This window comes from Budorcas taxicolor, chromosome 10 (assembly GCF_023091745.1).
Source record: "Budorcas taxicolor isolate Tak-1 chromosome 10, Takin1.1, whole genome shotgun sequence".
Lineage (NCBI taxonomy): Eukaryota > Metazoa > Chordata > Mammalia > Artiodactyla > Bovidae > Budorcas > Budorcas taxicolor.
The window spans coordinates 19,454,415-19,471,664 of NC_068919.1; the positions used below are offsets into that span (position 1 = coordinate 19,454,415).

Below are 17,250 nucleotides of genomic sequence, written 5' to 3' on the forward strand. Positions count from 1 at the left end.
AGTTACTTTATATAATAATATTATTTTCAATCAAAGCATAAGATTTAGCTCTACTAGGAAATATAGCTTGAGCTATCATATCTTTTTTATGAAGTAAATCATTTTATACTTTCTAAGAATAAGGTATATTAAATAGATAAAAGCAAAATTGAAGATTGTGAGAGTTGCCACCCTCTTTTTGCTTTACCTTTGAACATGTTTGTGTGATTTATTTTTCTAATTTATGTTGTTTAGTCTTGTTATCTGTTTAATTTAAAAAGTTATTGGAAAGGGGAAAAAAACCTTTGTTTTTGTCTTTTTATGTTATCTTAAAAGTGCCCTGGTGTAAAAGTCCCCCAAAGCAGAGGTGTTACCTATAGAGATCACTGAGTAACCATTGTGACCTTTAATCTGTCAGTCTTTGTAAAAAAGAGGAAAGCACATGAGGGTGTGTTTTTGTTTTTAGGTTATGAATAAAACATTTTAGAATTATTGATAATGACTTTATTATATTTGTTCTTTATAGAATGCACCCTCATTATAATATCAAAAATCAAATACTCTCCTTTAGTAATCTGACAATAGGTTAGTGCCGGATCTCCTTCATTGTTGTGAGTAGTATTAAGAATAGATTCTTTTTATTTCTCAGATCATTTGTTTTTGGATGAGAGTATTGATTTCCCAAATGTTTATCTTCACTTATTTTGTGACTCAGGTAGAATCATTGTCACTCTCTGAATAGTAACATATTTTAACCTTGATATTTTCCATGTTATTTGGTCTGTAAAACTAGTATCAGGACTCTGAACTTTTTCTTTCCCAGCTACTTTCCAAGCATATTTTATATAGTTGGTATGCTATAATATTGCATCTTATTTGCATTTATATCTCATATCAACATCAGAAATTTTGTAAGCATATTTCAAATAACAGCTAATTAGAAAATCTTATAGAATTTAAAATGCCACTTTAATAAGAGCCACAAAATGAATAAGAGCTAGGAATAAACTTGGCAAGAAATATGAAAGACCTATATGAAGGAAAGGGGAGATAAATGAATGACAGGTATTTGGAAAGATAGAATATTAGTGAAGTAAAGCAAAGACTAGATTGATGAGGGTGGAGAGGAAGCTAGTCTTACCAAATTCAGAAATAGGCAGCAGTACAGTTAAGCAGAATAGAGTCAAGTACTGTTTAGTTGCTCAGTCGTGTCCGACTCTTTGCCACCCCATGGACTGTAGCCTGCTAGGCTCCTCTGTCCATGGGATTTCCCAGGCAAGAACTGGAGTGGGTTACCATTTCCTTCTCCAGGGAATCTTCGTGACCCAGGGATCAGACTTGGATCTCTTGAATTGGCAGGCGGATTCTTTATCAATGAGCCACCAGAGAAGCCAGAGTCAAGTATATTTGTGGAGAATTTAATATACAACAGAGGCGGCATTTCCTTTAAGAAGGGTTATTTATTTAATAAATGGTGTTGGAACAACTCGATAGCCGTCTGGAAACTTAGATTTCTGCCTTACTCCTTATATCAAAATTATTCTGGTGGTCCAGAAGTTAAGAATCTGCCTGCCAGTTTAGGGGACATGGATTTGATCCCTGGTCTGGGAAGATTCCACATGCCATGGGGCAACTAAGCCTGTGATCTGTAACTACTGGAGCTCTCGCACCCTAGAACCTATGCTCCACAACAAGAGAAGCCACCGCACTGAAAAGTCCTTGCACTGCAACTAGAGAGTAGCCCTGGCTTGCTGCAGCTAGAGATGCCTGTGCTCAGCGACAAAGACCCAGTGCAGTACCCCCCCCCAAAAAAACACAACTGTAATTTTTTTTTCCAGGTTTAAAAATTTATTTGCACATATTGAAACAAAATAATCTTTTAACTAGTTTTCCCTTTGTATGTCTTTTAATTTATTTTTTTTATTGAAGGATGATTGCTTTACAGAATTTTGTTGTTTTCTGTCAAACTTCAACATGAATCAGCCACAGATATACATATATCCCCTTCCATTTGAATCTCCCGCCCATCTTCTGCCCCATCCCACCCCTCTAGATTGATACAGAGTCCCTGTTTGAGTTTCCTGAGCCATACAGCAGATTCCTGTTAGGTGTCTATTTTACATATGGTAATGTAAGTTTCCATGTTACTCTTTCCATACATCTCTTCCTCTCCTCCCCTCCCCTCATGTCCATAAGTCTGTCACAACTTTTTTTAACTTAAGAAGAAACTAGTTTAGAGTCCATGAATTCTAAAGCTGATACATTTTGCTGTATATGAATAAAGAGGTTCTGCACAGTAGCGAAATGTATTGAAACTGGGAGAAAATATTTTCCACACTTCTAAACAGTCAATTTTCTAAATAAGTAAAAACAAAACAGTAAAACATTTAGAAAAAATGCCCAGAGGAAAATTTGGCAAAATAGGTGAAGAAAATACACAGAAAAATATACAGCCTTAAATCTTGTTTCAAATTTTTAAGGTTCACTCAAAAGAAGAAATTAAAATCAAAACTGTTGGTAGTTCATTTTCACCTGTTACTGGCAAAAATCAAGGAGTTTAAGTGTTTAGGCATGGGTGTGAGAAGGTTTTCTTCAATACTGTAAATTGCAACAACCTCTTTGTAATAATCGAAATGTATACTGTTAGAATTTCACTTGTATAAATTTTTCCTGATACACATTCATTTGATCGCAAAGATAATAAAGAAAACCAAGTTACAGAAGAAAGTTTGTGATACTTCTACCGTATATTGGAAATAGTGATTACTTCTGGGTAGAGAAGTAGAGGACGAGGTAGAGAAAGATGGAGATAAGGGAGACTTTTTTTTTTTAAACATAAACTCATATTGTTAAATAATTGTCTTTAACTATGGCCTATATTCAGAGAAGGTAGTGGCACCCCACTCTAGTACTCTTGCCTGGAAAATCCTGTGGACGGAGGAGCCTGGTGTAGGCTGCAGTCCATGGGGTCGCTAGGAGTCGGATATGACTGAGCGACTTCCCTTTCACTTTTCACTTGCATGCATTGGAGAAGGAAATGGCAACCCATTCCAGTGTTCTTGCCTGGAGAATCCCAGGGATGGGGGAGCCTGGTGGGCTGCCATCTCTGGGGTCTCACAGAGTCGGACACGACTGAAGTGACTTAGCAGCAGCAGCAGCAGCATAGCCTATATTATATTAATTTAAAAAGAATTAGGTAGTAAATATAGTAAAATATTTTTAAAGTAAAATATGATAACCATGTTTGTCTTTTGAAAATGTAGTCCTCTACACTCAATATTAAAGTACCTGCTTTTAATATCCTATTATAGAATATAATAAGGTTAATTTAACCAGCCATCCAATTGAAAGTATTTCAGATCATATAAGTAGTATAACATTAGGCCAAAATGTTAATATTATTATTATTATTCAAGTATTACTACTATTCTGAAGAAGTATTTTGGTTTCCATAAGGTTTTATTTTCTAGGTTAGGTATATTCCAGTGCAGCTCAGTGAAGTGTGGTATCCATGTGACATTTTAGAAATAACACCATTGGGAGCTCCCTGGTAGTCCAGTGGTTAAGACTTGGTGCTTTCACTGCTATGGGCCTGGGTTCAGTTCCTGGTCGGGGAACTAAGATCCTGCAAACCAAGCAAGCAGTATGGCCAAGAAATAATAATAAAGTAGAAGCTTTATTGAGATGTAATTCACATACCATACAACTTATTTAAAATGGTCTTAAGCATAGTCACAGAGTTGTGTTGCCATCACCGTAATTCATTTTCAAACATTTTAATAATCCCTCAAAGACCATTTTCCTTGTATAGTCACTTCCCATTCCCCTCAAGCTTGTTAGCCTTAGGCAACCACAAATCTACAAGTGAAATCAAACAACACGTGGTGTTTTGTGATTGGTTTATTTTACTTAGCATGTTTTCAATGTTTGTCCGCATTATAGTATGTGCTTTACTGCTTTTTATGGTGGAATAATTTTCTGTTACATGGATATTCCACATTTTGCTTATTTATCAGTTGATGGACATTGGATTTGTTTCCACTTTGGAGTTATTGTAGCTAATGCTGTTGTGAACATTTGTGTACAGATTTTTATGTGGGTATATACCTAGCAGTGGAGTTGCTGAATCATTTGTTAATAACTTTAAATTTCTTGAGAAACTGCCAATGTTTTCCAAAATTCCTGTACATTCCCACTAGCAGTGTTTGAGGGTTCTGATTTCTCCATATCCGTGTCAGCACTTTTATTGTGTCTTTTTGATTATAACTGTCCTAGTGGGTGTGAAGTGGTGTTTCATTGTGGCTTTGATTTACCTTTCCCTGAAGATTAAGGATATTGGGCATCTTTTCATATGCTTATTGGTACAAACTTGTGTGCCTTTCCTAAAAATTATTAATATCTAATGTAGATTCATCTCTCATTGTTTTGTGTTTAATGAATTGTGTGTATAGATTTTGCCCCTTAGAAATTCGTTTTAGGAGCCCATTTAGTCCTGTCAAATTGGACATTTTAGCCACCATGAGAAACATGATCTGATTGATTCTTACTGAGTCACTATAGTGATTCTTCTGATAATTTCTTTTGAAAGTCCATATATTATTTTTGTTGCAGTATTTCACTGGCCTTGAATGTGGACATAAGTTTTGTATGCAGTGCTGGAGTGAATATTTAACTACCAAAATAATGGAAGAAGGCATGGGACAGGTAAAGATGCCAGTTTGTTCTTGAGTTTTTGTTTAATTTCTTTTAAGTGTTTAGACTGTTACACAAATATAAATGGTAAAGCATTCTGGGTTGTGAATTATATTTGGCTCTTTTTTTCTAGGTTAAAACAACTAAAAGATAATTGAGATTTTTTTTTTTCCTATTTACAATATGATATTCCAGTTAAAAATCCAGTGCAGGTAATGTTTTCTTAGCAGGCATTAACATTTGTATTTATCCGGCTAAACTTGTTGAGAACTTTTGTTGTATCTCTCACCTTTGCCAGTTAAATTTAATATTGAAAAACCAGTTGTTTGGGTTAGCAATTTTAGTTGCTTTATAGTGACAAATATTCATGTACAGGTTTCTTTTAAAAGAAAGGAAATGATTAAGGTCCTATAAATGTTAAGGTATCCTCAGAACCTAGCAAAGTTCCTGGCAGTGGTAAACATTTAGTAAATATTTGTTGAATGAAGACATAGTTTAAATTTCGATCTTTTCCAGACTATTTCGTGTCCTGCTCATGGTTGTGATATCTTAGTGGATGACAACACAGTTATGTAAGTACTTTTGATAGATTCTGCATGTTGAATATATATTAGTTGCTTAAGCCAAATTAATTTTTGCTCAACACCACACTGGAGGTGAACATTTGAAGTCTGGAGAGACTTTCTAACCTCTATTCCTTTGTAGTACACAAGCCTGTTTGTAGCCTGGTTAAATGCCCAGTCAGTATTTTGTTAAGTTGGCAATGCATGATAGCTAGATTTCAGCGAACTTTGCAGTTGGAGAATAGGTTATGTCAGTGTGTCAGTTGATGTGAGAAGCAGAGCCGGGACATAGTTAAAAGAGAAGGCGCTTTATTATGGATAGCATCTATGTAGGATAAATAGGAATAGGAGGAGCAGACAGACATGATACAGTTCTGACCCCTGTTGAGAAAGAAGGAAAAAGGATTCAGTAGGAAGACTAAGACTGTGTGCAGCTGTGAGAGTCTCTGTCAGGCCTGTTGGGAACTCCAGTGCATAGATTTCCCACAGAGGAATGCTTCAGGCAGCAGAAGCGGCCAGGCCCTGGCACCAGTGTCAAGCCTAGCCTCTCACTGGGAGCTAAGCAAGGGGAGTGTGGCCTCATCTGGAACACTGCTACGAATCTCAAAGGCACTGCAGCTGGAGGCTGTTGGCCAACTACTGGCCTTGTGAAAGGTTCCCTTTTGAAGGAGAGAAAGAAACTTGAAGAAAGAGGTATAATGAGCTCCTGTACATGGGATAAAATCCAGAGTTGCTTAATTCCTGAGTCAGTGCTGTTTTTATAACCTCAGGCAGCCTAATTGATTTTAGTCTAGGAAGGTAAATAGATTGAGGGCCTGAATGATCCACAGACAAATTTTATAATTAGTCCTGGATAATTGCCTGTATAGAAAGGTATGTCTGCATTTAAGCACTGGGATTTGAGAGTAATAAGAGTAAAAGCAGCCATGGGTTTTAGTGAGCAAATTCTTAACCTAATGAAGCCATAAATTGACCTAACCAGCACAGTGTATAAAGCCACTGATTACACTTCATTAATCCCAACCTACTTTGGTTTACTAAAATACATTTACTCTTGTCAGCTTGTCTTTCAGTAAATCTTATTTCCATTAACCATGTATGGTCTTAAAGTACCACCATCCTTCGAGTTGTCTTTATCTTGTCCTCTGATACTTTAATTCTTTGTATTCTTTCATCAGTACAGGTCACTGTATCTTTTCATTCATTCCACAAACATTTACTGGGAGCCTGTTTTATTAGCACATATGCACAAGAGAACAAATTAAGATACATTCCCTTTCCCCAAGAGGTCCCTAATAATAAATACATAGTTTACATTTGATGCATGCATGTTTGCCAAATCGTTTCAGTTGTGTCCGACCTTTTACGACCCTATGGACTGTACCCCCCAGGCTCCTCTGTCCATAGGGTTTCCCAGGCAAGAATACTGGAATAGGTTGCCATCCCCTTCTCCAGGGGATCTTCCCAACCCAGGAATTGAACCCCTGTCTGTTGTGTCTCCTGCATTAGCAGGCAGGTTCTTTACCACCACTGCCACCTGGGAAGCCCATTTTATGTGTAAATGTATGTATAAAGTACAGTTACAGAGAAACACATTACCTAAAGAATTAGGGCATCTTAGGGAGAGATAACAAGGATTAGAAATTTTGTGTGGAGAGTAATAGTCCATGAACTTCTCTTTTATGTATTCTGTCATGGCTAAAGCACAAAGTAGCAGATTACTAGAGATGAGGATGAAAAGAGTTTGACAGTTTGAGTTTTGTCATAAAAGGTTATTAGGACTGATGAGATTTGCATTTTAGAAATAACCTAGGTAGTTAAAAGGATAGTGTAGAGTTGGGGAGGCATTTGGGCAGTGAGATGTAGTTAGAAGATTATTGTTTATCATGCCTGGTTAAATAAATAATGTAAATCAACATTAGATATTCTGACATTAAACATCTTTTACGTTTGTTTATGTGGCTGCATCTTAGTTGTGGCATGTGGGATCTTCGTTGCAGTGATGCGGGATCTTTCTCTGTGGCACTTGGACTCTCTAGTTGTGTGTGGCACAGGCTTAGTTGCTCCATGGCATGTGGGATCTTAGTTCCCTTACCAGGGATCGTCCCCTGCGTTGAAGGCTGATTCTTAACCACTGGACTACCAGGGAAGCCCCTTAATTATTTTTTCATATTTTAAAAAATATTCATTTAGTTATTTGGCTGTGCTTGGTCTTAGTTGCAGCACGTGGGATCTAGTTCCCTAACCAGGGATCAAACCTGTGTCGCCTCCATTGGAAACAATCCCAACCTACTTAGCCACTGGACCACTGGGGATGTCCCATTGTTTTTTAAATGGTGTAAACTTCTCATAACATAACATTCATCTTTTAAACTAAAGTATGCAGTTCTGTGGCTTTTTGAATACTTATGTGATGTTGTGTAACCATCACCACTGTCTAATTCCAGAACATTTTCATCACCCCCAAAAGAAATCCCATATCCACTAAACAGATATTCTTGATTCCCTCCTCTCCCTAGACTCTGACAACCACTCACCTTTGCTGTCTGCATGGATTGGCTTACTCTGGACATTTCATTTAAATGGAGTCATACAGTATATGACCTTTTGTGAATGGCTTCCTTCCCTTAACATAATGTTTTCAAAGTTCATTCATGTTGTAGCATGTATAAGGACATCATTCCTTTTTATGGCTAAATAATGTTCCATTATACGGATATTCCATATTTTATTTCTCCGTCAGTTCTTGGACATTTGAGTTATTTTTGCTTTTTGTAGAAATCTTTTTTACTATTTGAATATTTGTGTGCAAGGTTTTTATTGAACACCTGTTTTTAATTCTCTTGAATGTATATACCTTCAAGTGGAATTAATTGTTGAGTCATATGGTAATTTTGTGTTTGGCTTTTTGAGGAACGGCATTGTGCACTAATTACTTTTATCCCTCAGTTTCAACATGTGCAAAATCTGAAGGTTTACTCATTTGAAAAGTACTTACTAAATACTTTCCACAGGCCAGGCACTGTATTGGACATAAGAGATCCTTTCATGGAGCTTATTGTTTGGTTGAGAATAGGGAATTAGGGAGGCATATATTAAAGAATGATTATATGATAGCTGTCTGTGGAAATTATGACACATTCTGTAAAGAAGTGTATAATTTGCCATGAGAACTGAAGGGGAATGGTCTATATTCTAGACTGGTATGAATTGTCAGGAAGGGCCTCCTTGAGTGAGTAACAGTACATCTTAACTGAGTGAAATAATAATGATGATGATGAATTCAGCTTCATCTGATATTTATTGAGTGCTTACTATTTGCCAGGCACTGTGCTAGTCTCCCAGCTCTATTTCTGCTATCCATTTTACAGGTGAGTAAACTGAAAAATGGGGCTTCCTAGGTAGCTTAGTGGTAAAAGTCCATCTGTCAAGCAAGAGATTCGGATTCGATCCCTGGGTTGGGAAGATCCTCTGGAGAAGGAAATGGCAGCCCACTCCAGTATTCTTGCCTGGATAATCCCATGGTCAGAGGAGCCTGGCAGGCTATAGTCTATGGGGTATCAAAGGGCTGGACATGACTTAGTGACTCTGAACAGTGGAAGTCAAAGGACTTACCCTCAGTTCGTAAGTTGAGAAGCCAGTATTCTAACCTAGGCTGTCCCACCTCAGAGCCCCACTAGGATAATCTTTTGTTTGCTTTCCAAGGGAGGTATCCGCAAGCAGAAGCCTTTGAGGAAGGGTGTGCTGTGTTCAGTAGCTCAGTCGGGGATGACTCTTTGCGATCCCATAAATCACAGCATGCCAGGCCTCCCTGTCCATCACCAACTCACGGAGTTCAAACTCATGTCCATCGAGTCGGTGATGCCATCCAGCCATCTCATCCTCTGTCATCCCCTTCTCCTCCTGCCCCCAATCCCTCCCAGCATCAGGGTCTTTTCCAAAGAGTCAACACTTCACATGAGGTGGCCAAAGTATTGGAGTTTCAGCTTCAACATCAGTCCTTCCAGTGAACACCCAGGACTGATCTCGTTTAGGATGGACTGGTTGGATCTCCTTGCAGTCCAAGGGACTCTCAAGAGTCTTCTCCAACACCACAGTTCAAAAGTATCAATTCTTCAGTGCTCAGCTTTCTTCACAGTCCAACTCTCACATCCATACATGACTACTGGAAAAACCATAGCCTTGACTAGATGGACCTTTGCTGGCAAAGTAGTGTCTCTGCTTTTGAATATGCTATCTAGGTTGGTCATAACTTTGCTTCCAAGGAGTAAGTGTCTTTTAATTTCATGGCTGCAGTCACCATCTGCAGTGGTTTTGGAGCCCCCCAAAGTAGTCTGACACTGTTTCCACTGTTTCCCCATCTATTTCCCATGAAGTGATGGGACCAGATGCCATGATCTTCGTTTTCTGAATGTTGAGTTTTAAGCCAATTTTTTTACTCTCATCTTTCACTTTCATCAAGAGGCTTTTTAGGTCATCTTCATTTTCTGCCATAAGGGTGGTGTCATCTGCATATCTGAGGTTATTGATATTTCTCCCAGCAATCTTGATTCCAGCTTGTGCTTCATCCAGCCCAGCGTTTCTCATGATGTACTCTGGATAGAAGTTAAATAAGCAGGGTGACAATACACAGCCTTGACGTACTCCTTTTCCTATTTGGAACCAGTCTGTTGTTCCATGTCCAGTTCTAACTGTTACTTCCTGACCTGCATATAGGTTTCTCAAGAGGCAGGTCAGGTGGTCTGGTATTACCATCTGTTTCAGAATTTTCCAGTTTATTGTGATCCACACAGTCAAAGGCTTTGGCATAGTCAATAAAACAGAAGTAGATGTTTGTCTGGAACTCTCTTGCTTTTTCCATGATCCAACAGATGTTGGCAATTTGATCTCTGGTGCCTCCGTCTTTTCTAAAACCAGCTTGAACATCTGGAAGTTCACGGTTCACATATTGCTGAAGCCTGGCTTGGAGAATTTTGAGCATTACTTTACTAGCATGTGAGATGAGTGCAATTGTGCAGTAGTTGGAGCATTCTTTGGCATTGCCTTTCTTTGGAATTGGAATGAAAACTGACCTTTTCCAGTCTTGTGGCCACTGCTGAGTTTTCCAAATTTGCTGGCATATTGAGTGCAGCACTTTCACAGCATCATCTTTCAGGATTTGAAATAGCTCAACTGGAATTCCATCACCTCCACTGGCTTTGTTCGTAGTGATGCTTTCTAAGGCCCACTTGACTTCACATTCCAGAATGTCTGGCTCTAGGTGAGTAATCACACCATCATGATTATCTGGGTCGTGAAGCTCTTTTTTGTACACTTCTGTGTATTCTTGCCACCTCTTCTTAATATCTTCTGCTTCTGTTAGGTCCATACCATTTCTGTCCTTTATTGAGCCCATCTTTGCGTGAAATGTTTCCTTGGTATCTCTAATTTTCTTGACGAGATCTCTAGTCTTTCCCACTCTATTTTTTCCTCTATTTCTTTGCAATGACTGAGGAAGGCTTTCTAATCTCTTCTTGCTATTCTTTGGAACTCTGCATTCAGATGCTTATATCTTTCCTTTTCGCTTCGCTTCTGTTCACAGCTATTTGTAAGGCCTCCTCAGACAGCCATTTTGCTTTTTTGCATTTCTTTCCATGGGGATGGTCTTGATCCCTGTCTGCTGTACAATATCACAAACCTCCACCCATAGTTCATCGGGGACTCTATCTATCAGATCTAGGCCCTTAAATCTATTTCTCACTTCCACTGTATAATCATAAGGGATTTGATTTAGGTCATACCTGAATGGCCTAGTGGTTTTCCCCACTTTCTTCAATTTGAGTCTGAATTTGATAATAAGGAGTTAATGATCTGAGCCACAGTCAGCTCCTGGTCTTGTTTTTGCTGACTGTATAGAGCTTCTCCATCTTTGGCTGCAAAGAATATAATCAATCTGATTTTGGTGTTGACCATCTGGTGATGTCCATGTGTAGAATCTTTTGTTGTGTTGTTGGAAGAGGGTGTTTGCTATGACCAGTGCCTTCTCTTGGCAAAACTCTATTAGCCTTTGCCCTGCTTCATTCCGTCCTCCAAGGCCAAATTTGCCTGTTACTCCAGGTGTTTCTTGACTTCCTACTTTTGCATCCAGTCCCCTATAATGAAAAGGATATCTTTTTTGGGTGTTAGTTCTTCATAGAACCATTCAACTTCAGCTTCTTCAGTGTTACTGGTTTGGGCATAGGCTTGGATTACCGTGATATTGAATGGTTTGCCTTGGAAATGAACAGAGATCATTCTTTTCTTTTTGAGATTGCATCCAAGTACAGCATTTCGGACTCTTTTGTTGACCGTGGTGGCTACCCCATTTCTTCTAAGGGATTCCTGCCCACAGTAGTAGATACAATGGTCGTCTGAGTTAAATTCACCCATTCCAGTCTATTTTAGTTCGCTGATTCCTAGAATGTCGACGTTCACTCTTGCCATCTCCTGTTTGACCACTTCCGATTTGCCTTGATTCATGGACCTGACGTTCCAGGTTCCTGTGCAATATTGCTCTTTACAGCATCGGACCTTGCTTCTATCACCAGTCACATCCACACCTGGGTATTGTTTTTGCTTTGGCTCCATCCCTTCATTCTTTCTGGAGTTATTTCTCCACTGATCTCCAGTAGCATATTGGGTACCTACCAACCCGGGCAGTTCCCTTTTCAGTATCCTATCATTTTGCCTTTTCATACTGTTTATGGGGTTCTCAAGGCAAGAATACTTCAGTGGTTTGCCATTCCCTTCTCTAGTGGACCACATTCTGTCAACCTCTCCACCATGACCCATCCATCTTGGGTGGCCCCACACTGCATGGCTTAGTTTCATTGAGTTAGACAAGGCTGTGGTCTGTTTGATCAGATTGGCTAGTGTTCTGTGATTATGGTTTCAGTGTATCTGCCTTCTGATGCCCTCTTGCAACACCTATCATCTTACTTGGGTTTCTCTTACCTTCGACGTGGGGTTTCTTCTCTTGGCCCTCCTGTGCCCGCGCAGCTGTCGCTCCTTGAATGTGGGGTTGCTCTCCTCGGCCGCCTCCCCTGATCTTCGGTGTGTTGTGCTTAGTTGTTGCTATGTCTGTCTCTTTGCAACCCCCTGGACTGTAGCCCCCCAGGCTCCTCTGTCCATGGAGGTTCTCCAGACAAGAATACTGAAGTGGGTTGCCATGCCCTCCTCCATGGGATCTTCTAAACCCAGGGATTGAACTGAGGTCTCCCCCATTGCAGGCAGTTTCTTTACTGTCTCAGCCACCAGGGAAGCCCTGAGGAAGGGTGGGGCTTACTATTTTGAAAGAACAGAGATGTGAGAGGAGTACACTGATGAGTGCACAGGACTAGGTGGGGATCTTTTGGAAGGGGAATGAGATAAGAGAAGTGAGTGGTATAAGAAACTCAAGATGAGATTGCACTTTACATTTTTTTGATACTGTTCTTAATAGCTTCTTTTGTGGTTACTCTCTCTGCTTTAATACTGTTTTCCTATAATACCCATTTCCAAAGGAAATGGCAACCCACTCCAGTACTCTTGCCTAGAAAATCCCATAGGCAGAGGAGCCTGGTGGGCTGCAATCCATGGGTTCGCTAGGAGTCAGACGCAGCTGAGCGACTTCATTTTCACTTTTCACTTTCATGCATTAGAGAAGGAAATGGCAACCCACTCCAGTGTTCTTGCTTGGAGAATCCCAGGGACGTGGGAGCCTGGTGGGCTACTGTCTATGGGGTCGCACAGAGTCGTACATGACTAAAGCGACTTAGCAGCAGCAGCAGGTGAATAAGGAAAGCCATGTTGCAATTAGTAAGCATTTCTAATAAATTACCGAAAGATTTCAAAAGCAGGCGGCTATCAGAATTATATGTGGCAAAACCTATATCCATCTCTGAACATTCCTGTCAAGATTGTTTTATTTCAAACACTGATTTTAGGGGAGGAGATCTTAGGAAAGGTGGCCAAGAATTGCTGTCTTAAGGCAAGATGTGAGAGTCAGAAGACTCTGAAAGGGGCCTAAATTTGGCGATAGTTGGTAAGTCATTAGACTATAACACAAATACCAGTTGGGTAAAAATAGAATGTTTAGAGTATAAGAACCAGGGGGGAACATCTACCAAAATAACACTATTTAGAAACTTTGAGATTATTGGTTTGATTCCTACAGTTATATATGTTGACAGTTTATATATGTTTTAGTATTTTGAATTTAGAGCAGTTTTCATACCAGAGCATTGAAATTTTATTTTATGAATGTGGAAAATACCCTTAGCTGAAAACCTCCTAATAAACTATTTTTATTCTCACTTTTAGGCGCCTGATCACAGATTCAAAAGTTAAATTAAAGTATCAGCATTTAATAACAAATAGCTTTGTAGAGGTAAGTGATTTCTCATGTTTTCATTCTTTAAATAAAAGAAATTCTGTTTATTAATAGAAGTAGTCAGTTTGTCTTACATAAGAAACACCTTTATGATAACTTCAGTTATTGTCTTTTTATGAAGCATACCAAAATACTTTTATTCTCAAAAGAATCTGACAAATCAATAAATAGATGTCTTTTCATAGATCTTAAGCTTTGATAAAATTATTTTTATAGTCTTTATCCTTAGCAGAGAACTGTAGCTGATTCTTAGTGATGTCATGTTTAATCATGTTTGATACAGTAGCCCTGCTATATCTCTGCTTGTTTTACCTTCCTTCCGTTATGAGTAAACTTTGTTAAAAACGAATTGTCTTGTGGTTTTTGTTTGTTGTATCAAATATGGCTTCACAGAAAAGAAATTGTCAAACCACGGCCAGCCTGCTTTTTGTAAATAAAGGTTTATTTGAACACGCCCATGTAGTCTGTGACTGCTTTTTTTGCTGCAGTGACAGAGTTGATTATTTGCTAAAGAATGGCCCATGAAGCCACATATATCTACTATCAGGCTCCATGTGAAAGTTTGCCAGCCCCAGTGTAAGAGCATGAGTGTAACTTGGTATTTCACTTCTAGAAAGTAATTTTAATTTTTATTAGCAGTTAAACTGAAGGTCTTCTAGAAATAGCAGTTTTAAAGAATTGTACATTTTTTAAAATGGTCGATAAACTTGAATTCTGATGGAGTGTTCCTTGAGCAATGTTTTGTCCCATGATAAAAATATATAAAAAGTTATATTTCTTTTGAAGAACTAAAATGCAACCATTGCTGTGGCTTAGGAAGTGGTTTTTGTTTTTAGAAGAACTTTTTATGGTTAAAGAGAGAAATTCCATGTGTATTCTTTAGCTTGTTTCATGTAGCATATGAATTCCTTCCCTGAGTAGAAGCATTATTTTATTTTTTTGCATCTTATAAAATTGCCCTGAAATAGAACGATACACAAATTGATGTTTGTTAATGATCACATAATGGTGATCATTTATTTTTAAGTTTCTCAGTGGGATTTTGAAGATAGAACAAGAGATAGTTTATAATTCCAGTTGTTGAAGTGATCTATAATCTTAGAAAAGCAGGACATCCGAAAGCATTGCTGTAAAAGACTATTGATAGCAGGGTTTTATATGCTTGTGACACCATCTGCACTTTATGATAGTGAGGAAGTCGTAGACATAACATGGTGTCCTGGGAAATCTTGCATCATGATTTACCTTGCTGTCATTTAAAAATTTTCTAACTTGTATTTCAGTGCAATCGACTGTTAAAGTGGTGTCCTGCCCCAGACTGCCACCACGTTGTTAAAGTTCAATATCCTGATGCTAAACCTGTTCGCTGCAAATGTGGCCGCCAGTTTTGGTAAGCAGGTGATTTCCTAAATTGGAGTAGTACACATAGCTTTTCTATTTATTTTTGGTAGTGAAATAAAAAATTTTCTTTACCTCAGGTAGGTTGGTGATAACTGATTTTAAATAGCATATATTTCTTTTAAATAAAACTTAGCTTAAAAAGTCTCATATCTTAAGATAATTTTTTCTCTTTCTATGTTGCTGTAGTTTTGGATTTATTTTCTTATGGGAAAAAAAAGTGCAGCTATAGTCACTTCTCCTTGTATCCTCCATTGGCACATAATATAGGAGCAAACCTAAAGATCTGGGACAAGAACTTAGTTCTCATTTCTGATTAACTGCTTATTTTGTCACATTGTTTTTTGTTTCCTTATGGCTCATGATTTGTTTTCAGATTATCTCTTAGGAAATACAGAGTTAGGTGTTTTTAATTTGTTCTGAGGAGTTTAATCTTGGTCCTAAAAAATATGTAGATAAATTTGGAAAGATAAAACTTGGTTGATTAGATGTTGATTAAATCTTTTAGTTGGTGATTAAATCTTTTTTAACTAAGAGTTTTCTCTGGGGCTTCTGGCCACAGCTTTCTTGGTAACCTGGATTCTTGAAGTAGCATAATCTTTGAATTGTAGGTTCGACTTAGCAGGGAATTTCCATTACCATACATTAGAGACCATTCCTTTATGGATCTTTTAGGAATGAGAAGCTGTTCAAGCCAAGGGGCTCTGTAGCTAGCAAATACACATTTTATTGGTTTTCTATATCATTCTTTTTTTGTTGTTTTGTTTCTGTTTTGGTCATGGGTACGCATTTTGTGGGATCCTGGTTCCCTGACCAGGGTTTGAACCCAGGCCCTTGGCGGTGAGAGGATGGAGTCCTAACCACTGGCACTCTAGGGAATTTGCTCTGTATCATTCTTTTTTCCCTCCAAACAGCAATAGATTTAGTCTTAGCATCATTAATACTAAATATTTCCCAAAAGAATAGGTAAACTCACAGTGATTAAGTTTGTGTAAAATACATGGTATTTTGGTAAAGGTTATACATTATCATTTCAGAATTTACTCTGTAGACAGTGTGGAGTCTAATTCCTTCCCTGCTTTCGAATATATTTTGTGTATGAAGTATTTCAGATTTAGTATAGAGAATAATAGCAATACTTAAATACTTAGAAAGTTACAACCCACCTTAATGAAAATCAGTTTGTTTTTGTCAAGAAATAAAACATGAAAGATATATTTGAAGCTTTTTGATGTTCCCATGTCTTTTCCATTTCCTGTCTTCTTTTCTAAAAGTAACCATTATCCTGGCTTCATTTAAAGTGAGAGCACTTTATTCTTCTAATTTGCAAAGGATTTTTGGCATTCCCAAAGTACTTGATTAACTAATTAATCAGCCATTCCACTGTTATTTTTTTTTCACAAACATTTGTTTTTATTCTTAGTAGTAGTGTTGGTCACTCAGTCGTGTCTGATTCTTTGCGACCCCATGTACTTTAGCCTGCCATGCTCCTCTCTCTATGGGATTTTAAGGCAAGAATACCGGAGGGGGTTGCCATTTTCTTCTCCAGGGGATCTTGCTGATTCAGGGATAGAACCAGGGTCTCCAGCATTGCAGGCAGACTCTTTACCATCTGAGCCACGAGGGCAGTGTTTATTCTTAATTTATACTTTTTAAACAAATACATATGCCATGCTCTTAGAAAGCAGAAAAGAATTACCAGTTAATATAGCCAAATAGGTAGTCATCATCTTTTGTTTTATACCCTTATTTGGTACACTTTACTAGGCTGAGGTTCATTTGTTTGGATCTTGCAAAAATGTGTGACCTGTTTGTTTCCCACATATTGCTTACTGTGCATTAGTACTAAAGTATAAAATTACCATATGAAATCAGACTAACTCTTCATTTGGAATGTTAAATATTTAATATATGCCTATGAACCATTGGTTGAAATTTAAGTTCAGATTATTGAACATGATTTCATTTTAGTTCAGTTAGACAGTGGTTGCAGCAGAGAATTACACATATTAAAAACTGTCAGAAAATACAACTCTAACTAAACTGATTGTATTGTCTTAACAGTTTGTTGTGGAGAAGGGCATGGCAACCTACTCCAGTATTCTAGCCTGAAGAATCCCCATGGACAGAGGAGCCTGGTGGGCTTCAGTCCGTGGGGTCGCAAAGAGTGGGACATGACTGAGTGACTAAGCACACAGCACACAGCAGTTAGCTAGCTATTTAGATAGT

At 38.2% G+C, this 17,250-nt stretch overlaps 1 protein-coding gene across 1 annotated transcript in view; it reads left to right on the forward strand.

The window, feature by feature from the left end:
* ARIH1 (ariadne RBR E3 ubiquitin protein ligase 1) overlaps positions 1–17,250 on the forward strand; it is a 101,434-nt gene that overhangs the window by 66,243 nt on the left and 17,941 nt on the right. Inside the window, exons 4-7 of the mRNA XM_052646199.1 lie at positions 4,591–4,683; positions 5,188–5,243; positions 13,554–13,620; positions 14,907–15,013. Coding sequence (XP_052502159.1) covers positions 4,591–4,683; positions 5,188–5,243; positions 13,554–13,620; positions 14,907–15,013 — 323 coding nt within the window. The remainder of the gene's footprint in view (positions 1–4,590; positions 4,684–5,187; positions 5,244–13,553; positions 13,621–14,906; positions 15,014–17,250) is intronic.